This window comes from Malania oleifera, chromosome 2 (assembly GCF_029873635.1).
Source record: "Malania oleifera isolate guangnan ecotype guangnan chromosome 2, ASM2987363v1, whole genome shotgun sequence".
Taxonomy (NCBI): domain Eukaryota; kingdom Viridiplantae; phylum Streptophyta; class Magnoliopsida; order Santalales; family Ximeniaceae; genus Malania; species Malania oleifera.
In genome coordinates, this window is record NC_080418.1 from 135,920,221 (window position 1) to 135,944,296 (window position 24,076).

Sequence of the window (24,076 nt, forward strand, 5' to 3'; positions counted from 1 at the left end):
TTGGAGGTTCCCTTTGGAGGTAGACTCCCTTTGGAACATGATAGTTAGAAGTAAATATGGCTGCATCAGATGGGTGGAATACCAGAGGAAGTGGATGCGCTTCTCATGCATGCCCTTGGAAATTCATTTCTTAGATAGCCCACTTATTCTACCCTTTTACTTGTTTCTAGATTGTAAACGAAATAGCATTCATTTCTAGGAAGATACTTCCGTGAGTAAGATTTCATTGGTGTATTTAGTCCCCCCAACCCCCCCCCCCCCCCCCTTTTTTCTTTTAGACTGTCCAGATCACATAATCCTCAATTATTAATTTCTACTCTTTGGAAGGGGACCTCTTTCTTGGGATTTTCACTTTTCAAGAATCTCAATGAGAGAGAGGTTGTTGACTTGATTATTTTGTTGAGATTTTTGTAGTCTTTTTCTCCTCAAATAAGAGATGACTTGAGTATTTGGGTACGAGACACCCACTTTTTTTCCAAGTAATCTTTTTTCTCTCAACTTATGAAATCTTCAAATCCTTGTACTTTCCCTTTGAATAATTTCATATAGAAAATAGTTCCCTTCAAAATAATAGCTTTCATGTGGACTTTGGTCCTTTACCGGCTTAATACTGATGATTTGTTGCAGGGCCTTATAAAGATCCAGATATTTGTTTCATGTGCTCTAAGTTAAATGAAACTATCAACCACTTGTTCCTTCACTGTTGGATGGCTAAGTGGCTTTGGGCTCTTGTTTTCAGTCTTTGGTGAGGCTGTGGTATTACCACAGATAGTGGATGCTTTCTTGAAGGCGCGTCACAAAGGCTTAGGGAGAAGCAAGGAAGGGTTCATTCTTTGAAGATTTGCCATCTTTGCCCTCCTTTGGACTCTTTGGACAGAACCGAATGCAAGGATATTTAAAGGCAAAGCAACCTCACTTTTTTATTTTTGTCAGATCTTTAGAGAAACTGAAGGGGAGAAATATTGTAACTTCATTTGTTTTTTCGTTTCTTTGCTGTAAGAGGACCTCTTATCCTCTGCCCCTTGAAAATTCTTCTCTTTCCTGTTCATGAATTTCTTTTTGTATCAAAAAATAAAAATTAAAAAGTAGGCCCATTTGAATTAAGGAAATAATGACATTATGCACAAAAGCAAGATGCTTTAAAAGGGAAATGAAATGGAAAGTGCATAGTTCATTACCCAAACATCTTCCCAAAATGGTATCTGAGACCCATGGATGACAACATATTTTATATAAGCAATAATCAAAGAATAAATCTGCCCAATACTTTTCCGACTCTCCATAGAACATCTTAAACCCCAATTAGTATCCCTTAGAATGTAAAGCAAATTTATTTTTATAAATTTATGCCAAAGTGAATTCTCCTATAAAGGAAAGCACCACAGCCATTTCCCCAAGAAGTGTTTTAGACACCAAATTTCCAAGATTCAAAACCCCTCCACCTTTGGTCCACACAAATCCACCCAACTAACCAAATGATTCTCTTCTCCCCCTAACAAGGAATCTCTCATTACTTTCTAAATTTTCCTAGCTACCCCAACTGAAACTCTAAAAATGGACAAAAAATAGATATGGATACTAGAGAGGCAACCCTGGATAAGAGTGATATGACCACCAAGAGAAAATAAAGCACCTTTCTACCCTTCCAAACACTTAGACACCCTCTCCACTACCAGATCCTAAAACCCAACAAACCTAGGAAATAGGATTACCCCCCAAACGAACTCATACATAATACAAAAGCCACTCAAGAATGCCACAACCAGATAAGGGAACTAACTCCAAAGACCTGACACTACCAAGGTCAATATAAACAATCCCACTCTTAGCCTAATCAATTTTTAAACTAGAAACCTTCTCAAGAATCAGAAGAATCAATACAACATTCAAAAAAGACCCTTTATTCATCTAAGGAAGTATCATCTGCAAACTGAAGATGAAACACAAGCACCCCCTCACTACCCACCCCAATCCCCTTCACATAACCTTCATCCACAGCTCCATCAATCAACCTACTCAAAGTATCAAAAACTAGAACAAACAAAAAAGGTGATAATGGATCTTGTTTCCTAACCCCTCTTGAAGCTCTAGCCCACTCCTTAGGCTCCCACAGTGACTGAGTAGAAAACATTTGGCAACCCCACTTATCCAACCTACCACACCTCTCCCCAAACCCCTTTTAGCAAAATTTTTATCCAAGACATTCCAGTAAATCCTATCATAAGACTTTTTGAACTCCAACTTAAATATAACCCCCTTCTTATAGCTCCTATGAATACCCTCCACTGCTTCATAAGCAACCAAACTAGCATCCAATAATAAGCCACCAAACTAGCATCCGATAATCAGTCTTCCCGCAACAAAAGCACTTTGGGCATTAGAAAAATAGTGTCTCCTAAAAATTTACTCAACCTATCCGCAAGCACTTCTGCAAAAATTTTGTAAGCATTTGTGACAAGATTCATAGGTTGAAAATCAGAAACTTTTGAAGCCCGAACCTTTTTTGGCACTGAAGTAATGAAAGTAGAATTAATGTTTTATTCCTAGGACTCCATTAAAATAGAATTCAATTATAATCAGCCTTAACCACATCCCAAAAATTCTGATGGAAGGCCATAGTAAAACCATCTGGACCCAGAGCATTATCCCTATCCATCCCAAACACAGCATTCCTAACTCCCATCTTCTCAAAAGGCCTTTCCAACAACCTCATCTCATAACTAGAAATAGGGATCCACTTCAACCCCTCAACCATTGGTCTACTCTCAACCTCCTCCATAAATAAATTGGAAAAAAGCTCTGCGATCTCATTTGAAATCAATCGAGCATCACAAGAGACCACTCCTTCTCTCAACTCCAAAACCCTCACTAAACTCCATCAGCCAGTCTAGAAAAACTTAGTATTACAATCACCCTCTCTAACCCATTTAAATTTAGCTTTTTTGCATCCAACTCCTCATCTCCCTAAAAATACCCCCCTCCAGCTCATTTTTCAATCAAACCCACATTGCCACCGTCATCTCTGTTAAAATTCAATCATCCTCTTTTCAGTCCAGCAAATCAATCTCAGCTAAATTGTTAGATTCCTAACCCTATTATCTCCAAAAACATCCACATTAATGTTTGAGCTTTTTCATAATCTTAAATCTCTCCTAACCTCTAATAGGCGCCTCATCCTAGGAGTTCTTTATCAACGAATGAGAAGAATTATGATCTAAGTCTAACCACATATTCTCAAATCTGAATGGAGTAGGACCCCACCTTACCTTGCTAGCTTCTAACAAATGAGGAAGTGGAATGTTTCAAGTATAGATAAAGAGGTTTGGGAAAGATTAAGAAAATCATACTCCCACTCACTACAGAACAAGAATCTATCTCTAGCTACCAATCTACCTCCACCTGTAGACCAAGAAAGACAGCATGGTCTAAATTTTCTTAACCCTTAATAGTGTGCAAATTTCAAAAACTAGAACCCTTTTTTTCTTTCAGGGAAAATTCAATATGAATCATTTTTCCAGCAAGGAATCACGGCCAACCAAAAAACATCATGTTTTAACATATGCATACACAGTAACTATAAAGGAAGTGTGATATTAAGAATTGCTTCAGCCTTCAAATAATTTTGAGGACAGATAAGGACAAAATATACCTGAATTGATCCAACACGAACCAACTGAAGTGAAGGGAGATCACGGTGAGAACCCTCTACAATTATAGCAAGATCAAACCAAATATTAAACTCAATGATAATTAAGTAAACAAAGTTAAAAGCGTTTCATATAAATGAACTATCAATGGATCCATTAACCTTCCGATCCAGCAAGGAAAGTCAATAGATTGAATGTTAAAATCCACATGCACTTTAAATGCTGGTGGGGTAAGATGAGAAACTAACCTATGGGCTGGGCTTCGGAGTTACATTACACATAAAACAAGAGATTCATGGACAAAATACATAGATGAAGTATATTACCGTGACGAATATCAATCAGCATACGGGGAATACAAATCCTATCAGCTGCCTCAGCAATTGAAACCTCTGACTTTTTACGCGTCTTCTCAATGACGCAATTCACAAGCCTTCCAAAGATTTAAGCATGTAGGCCTAATTAGTTTCTAGGCATTTCTTGTTAAGGAATATTTGACACAAACCCAACAAGACACACACATACATATACACACACATTAGCACCACGATTTGTTTGAGGAATGGAATCAAAACAAGAATGGAACCAAAGTTGGAATGTAATTGTAGTGGGAACAGAATAAAGGTGTCAATGTGATCACTATGAAAACTCATGATCATGCAATAACTGCAAGAATGAAATGAAAGTTAGGGGCGTAATTGGTTCGGTTTGGTTGGTTTTTGGATAAATTCAACACCTAAACCGATTCTGGTGGTTCAGGATTTCTGTGAACTTAGGCCTCTTGATGGACCTTAACTACACTCATTAAAATTAGCAACAAACCTTCTTAAAATCATGTCAATTTAATCAAAAAATTTGCCCAATGGAATTTTTGTTCAAACAACAACTGAATACGCCTTTTAAATAATGAATTTTTTAATTGAATTTTTAGGCAGATGTTTAAAATTTTGAAAATTCTATAAATTATGTTCTAAAATCGTCAATCAATTTACAAATGTCAAAATTGATAATTTGATAATTGATATACATAATTCTATCATTTGCATTCATGATTATATTTTGTAATTTTTTTGCTTGCTATTTTTAAAGTGTAAATAACAAAATATAAAATATTTTAATATATATAATTGGTTTGGTTCAGTTCAGCCAGTTTTTAAAAGGTCAAATCAGAACCAAACCAACAGAATCAGTTCTTTAGTTTCCTGAACCGAACCGGTTCACCTACAAAATCAACTAGTTTCAATTCGGTCGGTTTTGTTACGCTCCTAACGAAAGTATACATATCTTGCTCCCTGTCTATGTCAATTTTATGCAAAATAAATAAATAAATAAATATAAATAAAAATAAAAATAAAGAGGAAAAAATAGAACTTTAGGTCTTACCTTGCCTTCACAAAATCATTCTTCACTCTAGGAGGAGTATAGTGTTCCCCACATTGAGAAAAAGGGGCAAGACACTCAATCCACAAAGGTGGTACTCATGTTTTGTTATGTTGTCAAGATTCAAAAGTTGTTTTCTTTCAATAGTTCATTCAAATACTATCATTGCCATCCCCTACAAGTGACCCATTGCACTTACACTACCCGGTGCAGCAAAAAATGGACAAGGGTGGTCTAGACCGGATCTTTATAGACAGGAGAGGGACAAAAGGTTAGAGCAGGAAACTAGGATCAGATTAGCTACATGAAATATAGGGACACTTGTAGGCAAAAGCATGGAGATAGTGGATAAAATGATCAGAAGGAAAATTAACTTAATTTCCCTTCAGGAGACAAAAAAGGTAAAGGAGAAAGCTAGAGAAATTGAAAAGGCAGATTTACACTTCGGTACAGTGGAAAAGAGAAACATAAAAACAGGTATGAATCATTGTCGACAAAGACTTAGAATATAATGTAGTAGATGTTAAAAGGATAGGGGCTAGGATAATAAAAATTAAGATAGCTCTAGGCCTAAAGATAGTAAATGTCATTAGTGTGTATGCTCCCCAACTAGGTTTAGCAAAATATCTTAAAAGACAACTTGGGAAGATATAGATAGTATTGTACAAGGGATACCCGGGTTTGAAAAGATATTCATAGGAGCTGACTTAAATGGAGACATTCGAAAGGACCATATAGGTTATGAGAGGATACATGGGGACCATGATATGGAGATAAAAATGAGGTTGGTAAGATGATTTTAGATTTTGACACATCCTACAATTTGGTTATATTGGGTACCTACTTTATAAAAAAGAACACTTAATAACTTTCAAAAGTCGGCGAAATCAAAGCCAAATAGATTTCTTCTTAACTAGGAAGGGGGATCATCTACCATGTAAGGATTGTAAACCAATCCCAGGTGAAAAATTGACTACACAACATAGATTCCTAATATTAGATATTTATAATAAAAAAATGGAAGAGAAAGAGCAATATAAATCCATGCAAGAAGACTAGGTGGTGAAACTTGAAGGGAGAAAATATAGTAAGATTCAAAGACAAGATGATCAGAGAAAAAGTAATTGGACAATAGGGGATAAGGTAGGATGCGTATACTTTAAGGAATAGAATGGCTAACTCTATCGTAAAGATGGCAAAAGGGATTTTAGGTGAATCCAGAGGAAGTTACTCGGACAGTAAAGAAAGCTGGTGGTTGAATCAAGATATCCAAAAAACCGTTAAGACAAAAGGAAACTAGTATAAAACATGGCAAAGTTGTAGAAATATAGAAAACCTTGAAAAATATAAAGAGACAAGAAAAAATGCAAAAAGGGCCATTAGGGAAGCTAAACATAAAGCTTATGATGCTTTATATACTATACTAGTTACGAATGAAAAAGAAAGAGACATTTATGAACTTGCTAGAGCTAGAGAAAGAAGATGCAAAAATTTAGGTAATGAAAATGTATGAAGAACGAGAATGACAACATCTTAACTAAGAAGAAGACATAAAGAGAGGTGGCGAAGGTAAATTGTTTAATGAAAACCATACTGAAATCTTGAAATTGGAATTTGGAAGTGACAAATAATGAAAAAATTAAAAATATGAGATTTAATCAACAAAATTTGAGTCACTAAAGTTAAGATAGCTTTAAAAAAGAGTAAAAGGGGGAAATTTATAGGTTCAGATTACATACCAATTGAAGTTTGGAAATGTTTAGGGGATAAATGAAGTATATGGTTAACTATTCTTTTTAACACTACTATGAAAATCAAGAATGGGAAAGGTTAATTGAGCAAAGGATAAGACTAGAAATGAGAATTTTATAGCATCAAGTTGGTTTTATGCCTAGGAGATTGACAACGGAAGCAATTTATCTTTTAATAAAATTAATGGAAACGTATAGGGGGAGGGGGAAAGGGACTTGCACATCATTTCTATTGACCAAGAGGCTAGAGAAAGCCTATGATAAAGTATCTAGGGAATTTCTTTGGTGGGTTTTAAAAAAAAAAAGGAGTTTGCAGTAGATATACTGAGGACATTATATAATAGAGTTAGTAGCATTAGGGTTGTAGGAAGGGAGTCTAGAGAATTTCCAATCACAATAGGTGAACATCAAGGCTACACTTTGGGCCCTTATCTTTTTGCTTTAGTAATTGATGAACTCACTAGGAATTTCCAAAACAAGATACCTTGGCGTATGTTGTTTGCAGATGATATTGCCTTGATTGGTGAAAGTAGTAGAGTGGAATCTAAGTTAGAACTTTCAGAACTGCTTTAGAGTCTACACGTTTTAGGATAAGTCGAAATAAGACAAAGTATATGAAATGTAATTTCAATAATACTAGGAGGAGTACTAGAAATAAGATTAAACTTGATAATCAAGAAATTAAAGCACTAATAGATTTCGACATCTTGGATCCATTGTACAAGTGGAAGGAACAATTTTAGAGAATGTAATACATAGAGTTAAAGCAAGATGGGTAAAATGGAGGAGTGCATCAGGTGTGTTGTGTGACCTTAGAATACCCTTAAAATTAAAAGGAAAATTCTATAAGACGGCTATAAAGCCACCCATGCTTTTTGGAACAAAATGTTGAGCAGCTAAAAAATATATATATACAAAAATTTAAAGTTGTCAAATGCGAATGTTCAGGTGGGTAAGTAGTATAACATTAAAAGATAAATTAAGGAACGAACATAGGAAAGAACTAGGCATAGCACCAGTTGAAGAAGACATAAGGGCGGGGCAGATTAGATGGTTTGGCATTTGAAACATAGACCAAGCAGCACGCCTTTTAGGAGCGAGGCGATCATGTTTCTAATAGTAAAACGTGTAGTAGTAAACCTAAAATATCCTGAAATGAGGTAGTAAGGAAGGACTAAATAGCTCTTAAGCTAGCAGAGGACATTACCTTCAATCATGAGAATTAGCAAAAAAGGATTCATGTAGTCAACCCCACCTAGTGGGACTTAAGGCTTGTTGTTGTTGTTGTCGTTGTAGTTCAATTATTATCATTTTTTAAGTTAATTATTTTTTCTTGTTAGTCCAAGAAAAAATATGCATGAAATATTATTTTTCTAATTGTTGATAAACACCAAAGTTCAGTTTTTTGCCACTTTTTCTTGATTCCTTTCCTTAAACAACAGAGAGTTCATTTTTTTTATAAATAATTTTTTTACTCATTCTTTTACTTTTCATTTGTTTAGAGAACGCAAACACATGAAATATGTTCTTTTTACTGTCAAATTTTAGATGTATTTTACTATTTTGCTTGTATTTTCATATATCAATATATGCATGTCATACCCCACCTAGTGGGACTAAAGGCTTGTTGTTATTGAATATATGCATGTCAAAATTGATTTTGGAAACTTGTACCAAATCTTATGATTCTATTCAATTCTCAATCCTCGATTCGCAAAATTGAAATTTCGATTCACGATTCAAATCTTGATTTCACAACTATGGTCCCAATAAAGTTTATAAGCACAAAGCTGTTTGCTTTTATAGGAAAACAAAATCAATTCTTATAACATCAACGCAACAGGATTACCAATAATATCAAGTTATGCTCAAAATGCAAAAGCTGATACCAACTAGAGTGAAGGTAGCAACAAAAGAATTGCATATAACCATGGTTCTATCAAAATATTCATTAAACAGCAAATAATAATAACAAATATAACAGGATATTGCTTAAGAATTTTAGATATTGATTTGCAAGATTTATATGACATTTATGCAAAGAAGTATCTAACCCATATAAATATTTTTAAAAGATCCCAAATTATTCAAAAAGAAAATGAATACCCATTAGTACAGGCAAAGGAAAGGCATATCTTCAAAAATAGAGATATGTATATCTTGCTAGATTACCACTTCACCTAAAAGCTTAAACTTTTAGGTTGTGGGCCAACAATGTATATCAAGCTACATCCCCGCGCATGCGGCTAGACAGCACATGGAGAGATAAACAAATGAGAATAATCATTATAAGAGGAATACAATTATTTTTTAAACACCACGCAATAAACGCAGGCAACAAGACTAGAACCTAGGACCTTTTAGTAACCAGCTCTTAGCTTACCACTTTACCTAAGAGCTGAAGTATATGTATGTGTGTGTATAAATAGGAGATGCTATTGGCACTCCAAAAAATACCGCAAACACTCCACATTTAGATTTTCATGTATTAAATGACAATTTTACCCTTTAATACAATAAAATTCCGAAAATTGTCCTTTTTTTTTTTTCTTTTTCACTTATGAAGTGAAAATCAAAGAGTAAAATTGTTATTTTATACATGAAAAAGTAAATGTAGAGTGCCAGTGGTATTTTTTGGAATGCCAATAGCACATCCCTATATAAACAAAATAAATCTTACCTTACGATTGCCATGCAATACAGCATGGCTAACATTTCCTCTGAATGTGTAGCATCACCAATCAGGTCCGCTCTAAAATCGAACAAAACAAAGCATGTCAATATAGCTGAGCAGCAGCCAAATTTATTATATATATGATCAAATTTTTTAATAAAGAAATATATTAATAATAGAAAGTGGAGCATATACAAAAGAGAATGAGGCATCCTACAAAACAAAATAGGAAAAGAAAGAAAAGGAACTATGATATAATATGGCATTCTAAGGCTATTAAAATGAGGATACTACATGGGATCGTTGTAAGGGTTAAGAGGATCATATTGTAGGGTCAGATTGAGGATCATTAGAGTATACTAGTGGTGTAAAAGGGATATAAAAAATGCATTTATATGTTATATTTATAAATTGAATTCTTTTATAGCAAAATAAATTTATAAGGAAGAGAGAGAGAAGTACAATCTAGTTAACTGGAAGAGGATAAGAGATCCTCAATGCAGGAAAAAAAAAAATGAAAATTAAAAATAAAAATAAAAAATAAAATAAAAACAGAATAAAAAACAAACCCTAATTCTATAAAACCCTCTTTAAGCCGTTCCATTCGTAACTAATGGAACCCTGTTTTTTTATCGCAGAAGAAATTAATTAAGAAAGAGAAAAGAGAGAATTAAAAACTAAAAAAGAGAAAGAAAATGTAAAAGGGAAAAGTAAAAAAATAAACAAGAAAAATAAAACCAAAAAAAAACTAACAAACCCTAACTTAAAAATCCCCTTTTTAAGCCCTTCCCTTCACAATTGATGAAGTTATGTAATCTTGCTAGTTCTCACTGCCCCTTAATCATTTCTCATCTAGCACCAACCAATTGAACTTCATTCCCTCGAATCCCTCCACATCGGCCAGCCACATTCCCATATCATTCAGAATTTTTTGAGCACCAACATACTGTGTTGGAACTATTGTATTTTATGATTCAAAATTTTCAGCAGTTTTTGAATGTTAATTTGTTTTAACATAAAAATATTTTATAATTTCATAACTTAAATATTTAAATACATGATTTAAAATAAATATAACTGTTTTTATATTATTACGTGATTTATTTATAAAATGTTAGATTGTATTTATTATTTTTCAGTTGTGATTTATTTTAATATCCTGTTTATTTCTTTGAATTAATTCAATAACAACAGCTACTCTTACATCTATTTAAAGGAGTTGCATTATAGAGATATCAGAACAGAGATGAACTAATAGATATAATGAACTCAAAAGAGTTTCTTGTTAAATTTATTTACTTTAGCTGAGATTGGGTTTAGTTTGGAGGCAGCTGATTTAGTGTGCAGCTTACCAGAAGTTATAATCACATTAGATTGTATTTATTATTTTTCAGCTGTGATTGATTTTAATATCCTATTTATTTCTTTGAATTAATTCAATAACAACAGCTACTCTTACATCTGTTTAAAGGAGTTGTGATATAGAGTGGAACAGAGAAGAACTAATAGATATAAAGAACTCAAAGAGTTTCTTGTTAAATTTATTTACGTTAGCTGAGATTGGGTTCAGTTTGGAGGCAGCTGTTTTAGTGTGCAGCTTACTAGAAGCTATAGGCTGTTGAATCATGTTACATCGTATTTATTATTTTTCAGTTGTGATTGATTTTAATATCCTATTTATTTCTTTGAATTAATTCAATAACAACAGCTACTCCTACATATATTTAAAAGAGTGGCGATATAGAGATATCAGAACAGAGATGAACTAATAGATATAAAAAACTCAAAGAGTTTCTTGTTAAATTTATTTACTTTAGCTGAGATTGGGTTTAGTTTGGAGGCAGCTCATTTGGTGTGCAGCTTACCAGAAGCTATAAGCTATCAAATCATGGAGACTGGACACCGAGTACCAACTGCACCAAAGTGGCGGCAAATTCAGTTATAGGGCAACAGATCACTGTGCTTCAGCCTACAATTTCTACTATTACAAATTACGGGTTTTAATTTATTTTATGATTCATTTTTATTATGAATATTATTGTACTCATCGTGCCCAATATTATAATAATTTCCAACATCCTGCGCACTTATCTGCTCCACTAGAATAGGTAATAACCCATCCCTACATTGATTTGTCAGAGCCAAGTCTACACCCAACCCCCTCCACTAGAATAGGTAAGAACCCATCCCTACATTGATTTGCCAGAGCCAAGTATACACCCAACCCCCATCTCCACCCACTCAAAGATAGAAACATCCTCTAGGCCTTCAAGCAGAGAAGGGGAAATAAGAAATATCCCCAAGAGCACCAGAAGAATCAAAAATATAATCCATATTTTCACGATTCACATCCAACAAAAGACCACTATCACAAGCAAAATCACTCTCATACTCAGCATCCTCTTCTGAAAAATCGCCATTTCTTTTTTTTCCTTCTGAGGACAATTTCCTCCCTCATCTAAGCCAAACTTACAACAATTCTGAGATTTCTGAACATGAAACTTTCCAGCATCATCTATTTTTCAAAAATTTTCCTCCCCACAAACTTGAGTCTGTACAAGAAGCAATTTTTTCATATTCCATCCCTTCCACACTGATTGACGCTTATACTCCTTCATTTCCACTGCATTTTTATATTCTTTTTCATCCTTTCTTTCCCCAAAAGTGCTCACCACCTCTGGGCAAAACCCATAAGCCATAAGGCCATAACCAAAGCGATCTTTATGCTGGCATCCACCTGATTGCAACTCCTGCTCCTCATAAGGATTCTTAAGCACTTCATTACAAAAATAATTGGAAAGCTCCCCAGCAAGATCATTAATATCAGCATTTAAAGTTGGTCAGCACTGAGACCCTTGACAATTTGCTTAGCCCCTTCTACACTCTAACATTCTGATGCTGCAAAGAACTTCCATTAAAAGACCTACTACAAGTCTACAATTGAATAAGAAGTTTCCAAATCATATTTTTTCCTCACATCCAGTTGCATAGCACCCATATTCAAGGTCTTAAATTTCGATTTCAACTCAAATTTCGAAGCTCCAAAGGTACGGAAATTTCAATTTTGATGTCGATATCGATTTCGATTTGAAAAAATATCAGAAACTAGTAGTAAAGCATGGAATTCTTTGTGAAACTTTAGAAATGGTTATGGTTAACAAACATAAAAATATAAGTTTTAAGATTAATATTACAAATTAAATACATCTATGTTTTGTATGAGGTGGAAAAGTTGTAAAATAGTATGTGTATCAAACATGTTTGTAATATAATGTACATTAAACATACTCAGTTAATGCAAAAGAAATTCATAAATCATTTAAATATTATTTATTATACAAATATTGATAATTTAGACATGAATGGTTAAATAAAATATTACTATAAGTTTATTTTTTCATATAATTTCAAAAGCACTTGTGATAACCTTTTGTTTTAATAAAATAAATTAAAAGAGAAATTTCACTTCACTCTCGAGGTTTCGATAAATTTCGACAAATTTCACTAAAATTTCGAGGTTTTGATAACTTTCGGATGATTCGTTGAGATTTCGACGGAAATTATGCAAGACAGAAATCGACTGCCATTTCGATTTCAAAGGTGACGGAAATCGGAAATTTCGACAGTTTCGTGGAAATTTAAGACCATGCCAATATTATCAAAGGGCGAAATTCCTTTATCCATACAACAGCCACCTTCAGGTCATACCCAGGACCCTGCCTGTTTTACTAAATGGGAAAACTGCCTCTCTAATCCCCTCTGCCTGATTTACCGAGGCCCCTTCAGACCAAGTATATTGAATTCTTTAAAACATGCCCTGCCCCCTCCCAGCAAGCACGCGAAACACTTCCTGCACTCATACCACTACTTTGAAGTCTACCATTCTTAGGCCCAACAACCTAGTTAGATCCATTAGGACCCCTACTCTCTGGTCCAAACATCTCCACCTTCTTCGCCAACTGTTCACTCACAGAAGACCTAGTTCTGTATCTCCCTAAACCTACGCCACCATCTTATCTCTTTGACCGTGCTGCGCCGCAACTACTGGACTGCCTTCACAATGGAAGCCATCTTTATTCCCACAACTCATGCCCCTCCATCCATGCACAGATGACTCCAAAGGAGGTTTTCCTTTAACAACCTCGCTCCACAAAATCTTCCCTTTTGTTCCCTTCTATGCCAAACCTCTCAAGATTAGATCCCTTCCATGAATCTTTTCCAGCTACCTCATTTCAGCCATGGTTTTAAACAGTGGTTGCAACCGTTAGATGGCAAGAAAACTCACAGCCGTAATGGCCACTACGGAGTACAGACCACTTATGTAACAACTAACAACAGCTACAAGCCTACAACCATTACGTAACCGTTATAGGTTGCTATGGCAAAAAATATATTTTTCATTTTTCACTTTTCACTTCTTCTTTTCATTTTTCCTTTTTTTTTTTTTTTTTCCTTTCATAAGTCATTCTTGATAAATTATGCAAAGAGAGGATGGAGAACAATATAATGAGGATGATGATGCTACGAAAATTATTATTTTTATTAATATTCACAAGAGATGCATTAATTAACAAATTGATATGAACATAATGTTGTCAAAAAAATATTTATTTTCATAATATTAGTAATTTGATATTTCTTTTCAATATTTTTCAACTTCAACCTTCTTTTCTTTCTAGTTTTATCGAGTTCAAGTTGTTAGTACTTCTTTATTTACTGATAAATTTTATAAAAATTTATATATTATAACTTTAAAGTGTAGGTTATAGTTATACAATTTAACTCGCAAGTCTAAATTAATTAGATTTTTGTTACTTTAACAAATAAAATAATAGAATTTGTTTAATTTATTGTATTATTTTTTTTTTTATGTGCCTAACAAATTAATGGAGTGTATAATGTATTTTATTTCATTAATTAATTTATCAACATATGATTAACGGAAAGTAGAAAATAAATAAGTTTTCTATTGATAGCAGACGAAAACAAATGTAGAATTTATTGCCCTTACTAAATAATGTCAGTAAGTTGAGCTGAAGGAACCAAAATGCACTAAAACTCTTTTTAAGAAGGGTTGAGAGCTCAAAACATTATGCTATGCTACCCATTACCATTACTCAAAACCATGATTTCAACCCTTCAAGAACAAAAATCAAAGATTCCTAAACTTCTAACTCAAGAAATCGGCCAAGCCAAGTCAGGTTGATCACCACCACACAATCGAGACTATCAAATTTCTTTCTCTGAAAAAACTTACACAATCGAGACTGCAGCAAAAGTCAAATTCTGCAAAATCCATTGTTTGCCAATTTAGGAGCCTCACCCATCAATTTCTTGTCTCGCTCCATCTCCTAACCTCATTCTTTACATTCTCAAATCAAAGAATTCCTTCAATCTGTGCTAATCATCAGAGTTCTTTTCCATCATGGCTGTGGATCAATATCATTGTCGATGAAAAAAGAGGACACACACACATAGAGATAAGCAAGTTCTGGCTTATCAAAACATAAAGTTAGATTTAAATACTATAAACCTTAAAGAAGTATTCAGTAATTGCATTCCAAAAGTGATCACATTCCTACCTTGATTCCATTTCTCCCTCGATTGCTTTTCTGCTTAAATCCCAGTCCACAAACCGTACAAGGGGTAAGTGTTCAAGACTAGGACAATAACAAGTAGCTCATGAGTAAAGCCCACACATAGCAATTAGACCACATATTAAAATTATTGCATTCCTAAATCAAAAGTGATCACATTCCTACCTTGATTCCATTTCTCCCCCTAGATTACTTTCCTGCTTAAATCCCATTCCACAAACCATACAAGGGGCAAGTGTTCCAGACTTAAAAAATAACCAGTAGCTTATGAGTAAAGCCCTCACATAGCAATTAGACCACACATTCAAATTGTTGCATTCCTAAATCAAACCAGCATATAATGAAAAAAAATTGCACATAAAGAAAAGTGGGGAAACATGATTTTTACACAAATTAGTCTACAAACAACTATACAGCAACCACATAGCCCCCTACATGATACATATGGAGACCAACTCCCTTCAGACTTTGGTCCACCACCCCCTAGTCAAAAGTTTCTGAAATTATCAATGGCAATGGTTGGTCATGGACCATAAGATCAACACAGAAGTCCTCCAAATCAATGACTTTATAAGCTTCTTCCCTATCCCCAGAAAAAAAGACTCCATAGGCTCAGTCATAACCCCTCAGGGAAATTCACCTTCTCATCAGCTTAGGACTACATCAGAAGCAACAACAGCCCAGTAACCTAGTAGGGTACCATCTAGTTTGCCCATTGCATCCCAACAGCTCTCATATCACTTTGCTTGCTATAAGGGACAAACTGAAAACAGAAGACAAACTACATATATGGGGATTAATACTAGACTTTGCCTGCCAACTCTGCAGAGATGTACCTGAAGAAGCCACCTCTTCTTCACCTGCCCTGTTACAAAAGCTATCATCTTGGATTTGCCAGATGACTGGAAGTCCAGTGTAATTCACAGAGATTAGAAGGTAACCTTCTCTGGTTTCTTCCATGAGTCACTTCCCTGCTGACCAAATCGAAAAGCTTGCGTGGTGCTCCACTATCTATCCCCATTGGAGAATGACATATCTCCCCGTCTACAACAAGCTCAAGCCCAACATCAAGGCAACTGTTTTCAATTCTATTCTAGATTTAAAATCCAGAGTTGCTGTAAAGGCAAGTTTTAAGCACCTCCTCTGTTTTCTTATGTTTCCATAATCTCTACTCACTTGTGGTAACTTATTATTTTTCCCCCCTTTGGTGCTAATAAAAATCTCTAATATTTCACGTCAAAAACACAAATAAACAATATGAACATCTAAAATACAAAATATAAATACACACATATATAAAGAACAACTACCAAAGTCCAAAATATCAAGCTAGCTCATTCGCTTCTAAACTAACATTCAAGCTACTATTTAGTTCGTTAGTATCACCAATATCATGAGGGGTGACTTCATCAAACCCATTACTAAATCATCGTCACCATCATCACAATTATCATCAAATGCATTAGTGCATTAACCTCAACCTTAGTATTGATGTCTGAAGTTTGAACGACTTGATGAATGTCAATCTAAGAAAACAAATTTTTGATTCTATAGTTTAGTCAATATTTGATAAATCAAATCACTTCCTAAGCTGCTCATTCCTCGTACAAGTTATACACGAAAAACATCAAGTTTGTAGTACAAGTAAGTTGGTAAAATTTTAAAAAAGAATGTATTGTAGGATCTTACAATCCTATCACGATTCTACTAACTTTACCAGCCCGACAAAGGTCCTACTCCAATCCTAACATTTTACCAATTTGCAATTCTACACAGGATCAAGATTGTTTTCGTATAGTAGGATACTAGGGGTCAAAATTTTAACAACCAGGCTAGAGTTATCTATGTTGAACTCAAGGTCTTAAATTTCGATTTCGACTCAAATTTCGAAGCTCCAAAGGTACGGAAATTTCGACGGAAATTTCAATTTCGATGTCGATTTTGATTTCGATTTGAAAAAATAACAGAAACTAGTAGTAAAGCATGGAATTCTTTGTGAAACTTTAGAAATGGTTATGGTTAACAAACATAAAAATATAAGTTTTAAGACTAATATTACAAATTAAATACATCTATGTTTTGTATGAGGTGGAAAAGTTGTAAAATAGTATGTGTATCAAACATGTTTGTAATATAATGTACATTAAACATATTCAGTTAATGCAAAAGAAATTCATAAATCATTTAAATATTATTTATTATACAAATATTGATAATTTAGACATGAATGGTTAAATAAAATATTACTATAAGTTTATTTTTTCATATAATTTCAAAAGCACTTGTGATAACCTTTTGATTTAATAAAATAAATAAAATAAATTAAAAGAGAAATTTCACTTCACTCTCGAGGTTTCGATAAATTTCGACAAATTTCGCTAAAATTTTGAGGTTTCGATAAGTTTCGGATGATTCGTTGAGATTTCGACGGAAATTATGCAAGATAGAAATCGACTGCCATTTCAATTTCAAAGGTGACAGAAATCGGAAATTTCAACAGAAATTTTGACAGTTTCGTGGAAATTTACGACCATGGTTGAACTACAAGCATGTTTCCTTTCAACTTCAACTAAGGCACATCAATTGAATCATCTTTTGAAATAACTAAGCTAAAAAGAAACGCATAGTTCATCATCGATGGACATCTTGAAAGGCTCAAGATGGCAGGATCGGCAGCCTAATTACACATAATTTCTTGCACTAGGAGAGCTGACAGTCATAAAATAAAATAAGGACAGGTATCGTAGAATAAATATATATATCGCAAACTACATAATATTGACATGAAAGCACTACCTAAAGAAAGGATCCTTCTGCTGAATCTCAATGAATGAAGAAGTGATTTCAATTACATCCGGAAGACATCCTCTGCTTCGCCATGTTGATATCTGAAAAGAAGTTCTGAATTATGTAATAATTTTTCTTCTAAGAAGATTCTATTTATTTCACTCTACATCCCCTTTCCAAATTTAGGAATTACATTATCTTCAAAACCTTTTTGGTTAATCTTTGAGACTATTAAATAAAATAAAATCATTTATTGATCATAGTTTTTCTCTTTCTAGACGTGATATGGATGGCAGCAAATATCTAAACTCATCAACAATGTTGTGGTTGGGGTTGGAATGTATTTGAGTCTAGTCAAATCAACAGAAAAGGATACTAAAAACTCGACGTGACTCAAAATTTTACACTCAAAACTTGACCCACAATCAATCTATCTCAAAAGTATGGAACTCAAGATCAACTCAGCTACATATTTTAAAACTCAAGCTCAACTCAATTAAGCTCAATTTGACTGTAAAATAATATTAATATGTGTATAAACATATAGAATATGTTGATATATAATATTAAATGCATGTATAAAATATATAATATATTTGCTATGCAATATAAAAATAACTAAATTATTAGAATTCAATTAAGCTCAATTAGGCTCAGAAGTGATAATGCTAGACTCAAACTTGACTTGTCAAGCTACTCAAGTAGCTCAACCATGACTCAAACTCGAATATGAATAAGAGTAACAGCACGGGTCAACTCTGAGTAGCTTGCGAGTCAGCTTAATTCACTTACACCCTCAATTCGGGGTGTGAAATTGGATTTCATTTGGAACTACCATTCTCTGCAAACGATAAATCATAATTTTGTTTTAAAACCCATATTGTGGATTTCGAGCTTATAAATTTAAATTCAACTCAAAATTGTATGGATTTGAAATTTGGGCCTCCAAATCCAAACAATGATGCAACTTTTCCTTTTTGGAAACTAGAATCTTAAGCCTCGGCCAACCCAAGTTAGTCCATTTAAACTTCATTTTGGTACAAGCTTGCTTGAAATTTCATGCCATTTGTGGCATATTTAAAGCCTTAGCAAGCCTAGTTTCAACCTCATTTCCAACTTTCAATTCCATTTCAACTTATTGACAAGTTACACAACATCCAACCTACCGTTTCACTCATTGCAATTACTAGCAACAATAGATATTAATCATATGCAATAATTTTATATTAATACTTTCTCATTCTTAGTAGAAAACTACAAATCTCTCATTGATATCACTAATGCAATTTAATAAACACTTGCTTGAGAGTTGAAACTTGAGACCAAAAGTTTACCATTTAAATATGCAATTTTGAAAGGGATTCTAATGCAGACTTAATTTCCGTCCTTTAAACTTGTCAAACACCTATAAGTAACAACAGTTAATACAAGTACAACAAACCTTCCTTTAAACCTATTAAACACCCATACGTAATTTCAGTTAATACTAGTACAATGAGGAATAAGCCATTTACACATGTAGATATTCTGTAGGGAAAAGTAAGGTTAGGTTTATTTATGCAGCATTATTTATTTTTCTTGACACCTCAAATATACAATTTATGCAGGAAATTTGTTTGCTAGGAAAAAATTTTTTACTAAAACTGATAGAGGGCATGAATTAACTTTACATACTCTTCTTAAGGCTGAAGCTATGGCATCTTGAGAAGATGAGAAGAGAGACTTTCTAACAAAGTTCCACTCATCCCAATTTAGCCATGGGACCAATTTGTAGCCACGCGATCCCTGTTCTTCATCTCCCATAGGTGCGTGAAACACTGACTGTGACTCCATGGGCAAGGTGAGCTACGTCGTTGCCCCGAAGCAACACTTTGTGCCGGTGCCCAAATATGGTGTCAATTATGCGAGGGTTCCCACAGCATTCTAGACATGGACGAGCAAAAAAGTTAGTTTAGGAGACTAAGATTAGATTAGCAACATGGAAGATAGGGACACTTACCGCTAAAGGTATGAAAATAGTTGACACAATGATTATAACAACAGCTAGGTTCTGCCTTCAAAAAATTAAGTGGCTATGGGAGAAATCTAGAGAAATTGAAACATGATTTAAACTTTGGTAGACCGGAAAATAAAAATATAAGAATGGGGTAGGAATCATTACAGACAAAGACTTAAAAGATAGTGTTATATATGTTTGAGATGTTAAATGAGAAGGGGATAGAAACATAAAATCAACTTGGTTTTGGCTCAATAGATAAAAAAATGTTATTAGTGCTTATGCTCTTCAAATAGGCTTAGTAGAAAACCTTAAAAGACAATTTGGGAAAATATGGATGGTGTACAACCAACATCTGATTGAGAAAATATTCATAGTAGCTTATTTGAATGATCACATTGGAAAGGACAATAAAGGCTACAAGAGGGTACATGGAGGACATGAATATGGAGACAAAAATAAGTTTGATGATATGATCTTAGATTTTGCCATGTCATATGACCTTATTACAATGAATACATGCTTCAAGAAAAGAGACTAAAAATTAGTATCTTTTAAGAGTTTACAAAATAAAAAGTCAAATAGGTTTTTTCTTAACTAGGATCCTTTATCATGTAAGGATTGTAAAGTTATCCTAATTAAGTAGACCTGGCAAAGTGGATTAGGACAAATAGTCTACGGCAAATTAAGCAAATTATTGGGTGAGAAAATCACAATCATATTCGATTCATTTAAGTGGTGGATTAATGGCGGTTTGTAATGGAGAATCCATGGGAAATGACGAATTATTTGTCATTCTAAATATAAATTTTTCTTCATTCGATTAGCAATTTATTTCATGACATAATAATTGAAGTTGTGTTTGAAATTAGAATTCGTTAAATTGTTAAACGTTTAAAAACCAATCACAAAAGTAAAAACCTATTTTTTAGCTAGTAATTATGGCAAACACATTTCTTATAGTTTGTCCAATACATGGTTTGCTTGTGTATTAGCATTTTCTAGTAACTATGATAAAGAATTTCTAATAATTTAACAACTTCATAATTGTGAATGCTACTAGCATTCGTGTATTAATGTGCTAAAACCTGTTTTTTGGAATTTGTAGAGCTAAAAAAGGGTCAACGTTTTAACATAGAAACTCAGTGCTTTAATAGTTCAAAAAGTACTGTTTATATGAGTAATTTTAGTATTTTAATTAGCATTTTTAGTGTCTAAAAGCCAACATTTTTTGTCTTTAAAAATCAAATTTTTTTTTAGTGTTTAGAAATCAATATTTTTTATGTCTTAGTATGAGTGTCTTAGTGCCTAAAATCAGTGTTTAATGTGCTAAAATCAGTATTTTTTTAGTGTTTAGAAATCAGTATTTCAGGTTTTTAATTAGTAAAATTGCAAAAACAAGAGTGTTTCAAGGCATCTAGGTGTTTGAAAATCAGCATTCTAATGCTTAAAAACTAATGTCCTGGTTATGATTTTAATGCTTAAAAATTAGTCAAATAGAGTTTTGAATGTTTTAAAAATTAGTGTATTAATTAGTGCCTTAGTGTGTTTTTAACTATTTTTCAAATATCAGCATGTTAATTAGTGTTTTCAGTATGTAAAATTCAATGTTGATTTTTTTCTCCAGAATTGAGGTTCAAACTTGACATTTTTGCTACTCAAAAATCACTGTATTAATGTTTCAAAATCACTGTTTTGATTGGAAAAAACCAGCACTTTAATTCTTCAAAGATCAGTGTTGTAATTAGTAGTATTACACTTAAATATCAAATGACAAAGACGCAAAAAACCATTAATTTTCAAAAAAAAAAAAAATCAAAAAAGTGAAATATGGGAGTGGAAATCAAATTTTAAAGGTCGGCAGGGGCACGGGCACACCTCTTCGCCGGAATAAATGGTGCGGCGACTGCAGAGTGAATCTCTCTTCGGTGAAGCCTCAGTGCCCGCCCCCCGCCCCTCAACCCCAAGCAGTGCAGCACTGCGGTGACCTCCGTGCGGGAATGCGAAGGGTGGAGCAGAAGTTCTCTCTGGGGTTTCGTTTTCTTCAATTCTTTCTCTATGATTTGAGTGGCTGGGAATGACCGAATGGAATGGGCCTCAGCAACTAAGCAGAGGGACTGGCCGACTGGGCCTCAGTAGTGGGCTGGATGGGCTCCTGCCGGCTGGGCTACTATCTACTGGGCATCCGCTGCCCGCACGCATGACTTGGACTCGCCATATTAGACCCATTTATCTAATCAAAACAAAATGCTTAAATTCATGATCATAATAAATATATATATATATATATATATTTGTAATTGGTTATCAAATACTTAATAATAATTTAGCAAATTATAATTTTAAAAATAACTTCAGTTATTATGTTAGGAAATAAATTGTTAATTGAATAACAAAAAAAATTATATGTAGGATGGGAATGATGAATTATCTATCATCTGCATGGACTTATCCAAGTCGTCATAAATTCATAATTTAATTGAGTCGGATATGAATTGTAATTTTCTTACTCTATAATCCGCCTAATTCTCCATTGATTATTCAACCTGATTCGTTTTGCTAGGTCTATGTTATACGTTGGAGAAAAACACTTTGAATTTGGATTTACCTCAATTTAAATAAAATATAACTCAAAATTATATTAAATTTTATATATAATTACTAAATTTACATATCATTTCTAAAATTTATATTTCCGAACACCATCTAAGGATTAATGAGTTATGAATCTCAACTTATTTTTTAATGGAATGGTGGAAATTCATTGAATAAATTCAATCCAACCCATTCCGAAGTGGATAAAAAAAATTTTAACTACTTTTGACTCATTTATGAATCGGTTTAAGCATGATTTTAGGTTTTGAATTTATACAAATTTTAATGTAAAAGTTAAGGTTGAATTTTCAAGCACTAGAGTTAATATTATTTAACTAATACAAAACATGATAAAATAAATTGTAAATAATTGTCTATTATTTTTTCACATTTTTATTGGAATAATATTAATTATGTACTTTGATTTAATATTATAATTTTTAAAATTTAGTCAAAAATTTAAATGCGAAGGCTTTTAAAGTTTTCAATTTCCGAACACTATGTTAATATTATTGTAATTGACTTGAATCCTAGCAAAATCCCATTTTCATGATGAGATTCGAAGATAAATGTTTCTTATTTCTTTAAAGTTTTTTATAGTGATATTAGTATTATATTACTATTTGCTTAAAATAGTATATTTTTTATGAGCTAGTAATTCAAATGTGAAAAAACTTAAAACGATCTTAGACATCTTCTACAATACTAAAGTAAAAAAAAAAGGAAACACATAATAAACTGAAATTTGTGTATTTGTACAAATTAGGCACTTCTAGCGCTCCTTCGATTTAGACATGTACATTTTGAGTTCATACTTTTTTCTAGCCATATTTGATTAGTAAAATAGCGTCAACAAAATTTTACTGGGTGTATATATGAAATGATTAATGAAACTTCAAATTTAAATGAAAATATAAGCTTATCATCCATTTAAAAACACTTGTGAGTTGTACGTTTGACTCGTGATTTTGAATTTTACAATGTTATTATTATCTATTAACACAAATTAACTTGAATAAATTTAAGTTTTTATTGTTAGATAATCAACAGTTATTTGCAAAACATTTTTTTTTTCAAATTTATAGATTTTCTATTTTTATATTTTTCAATATCACATTTTGTTTGTGTAGCTGTATTTGAAAGCAATGTTATTATACCTAACTTCGCCATGACTGGACAAAGGTATTAGGTCACTATGTCGTTGGTTCAATGGATCGATGAAGGCAAATTAATGGGCTAATAATTATTTAATTTAAATATTATAATATTTTATAAATATTTTTTTAATATTGAATGCATTTTAAAATTAATTATGCATTATAAAATTAATCAAAAATTAAAACTACGTTTTCAATCCAAACATTAAGAAACTAAAGTTTAAAATTAAAGGTAAAATCAATGTAACTTTTGCATATTAACACGATAAAAAAGATAACAAGATAAGCAAGTTATACCATTCGTAGCATTCAAAGTCCTCATGGCTCAAGCTTCATAGTATGACACGACCTTCAACATATAAAATAAGATACTTAAAAAGCTACACAACTCAATGAGAGTATAACTCATTGTACAACTCAAATGCTACTTGAAGATGTGTCGTTTTCTCTCACTTCTTAATTTTAAGTGATTTCTCCAAGTTAGGAATTTGG

General features: G+C 33.0%; 1 protein-coding gene across 4 annotated transcripts in view; it reads right to left on the reverse strand.

Annotated features, from left to right (window-relative positions):
* The window catches only part of LOC131149179 (uncharacterized), a 49,347-nt gene extending 27,435 nt beyond the window's left edge, over positions 1-21,912 (reverse strand). For all 4 annotated transcript variants that reach the window (XM_058099364.1, XM_058099365.1, XM_058099362.1 and 1 more), the window contains exons 1-6: positions 21,711-21,912; positions 19,511-19,759; positions 17,846-17,937; positions 9,459-9,530; positions 3,974-4,080; positions 3,650-3,705 (exon numbers count right to left, since the gene is read on the reverse strand). In XM_058099364.1, the coding sequence (XP_057955347.1) occupies positions 3,650-3,705; positions 3,974-4,080; positions 9,459-9,530; positions 17,846-17,937; positions 19,511-19,669 (486 nt within the window). In that variant the 5' untranslated portion in view covers positions 19,670-19,759; positions 21,711-21,912. The remainder of the gene's footprint in view (positions 1-3,649; positions 3,706-3,973; positions 4,081-9,458; positions 9,531-17,845; positions 17,938-19,510; positions 19,760-21,710) is intronic.
* Positions 21,913-24,076: the final 2,164 nt, after the last annotated feature.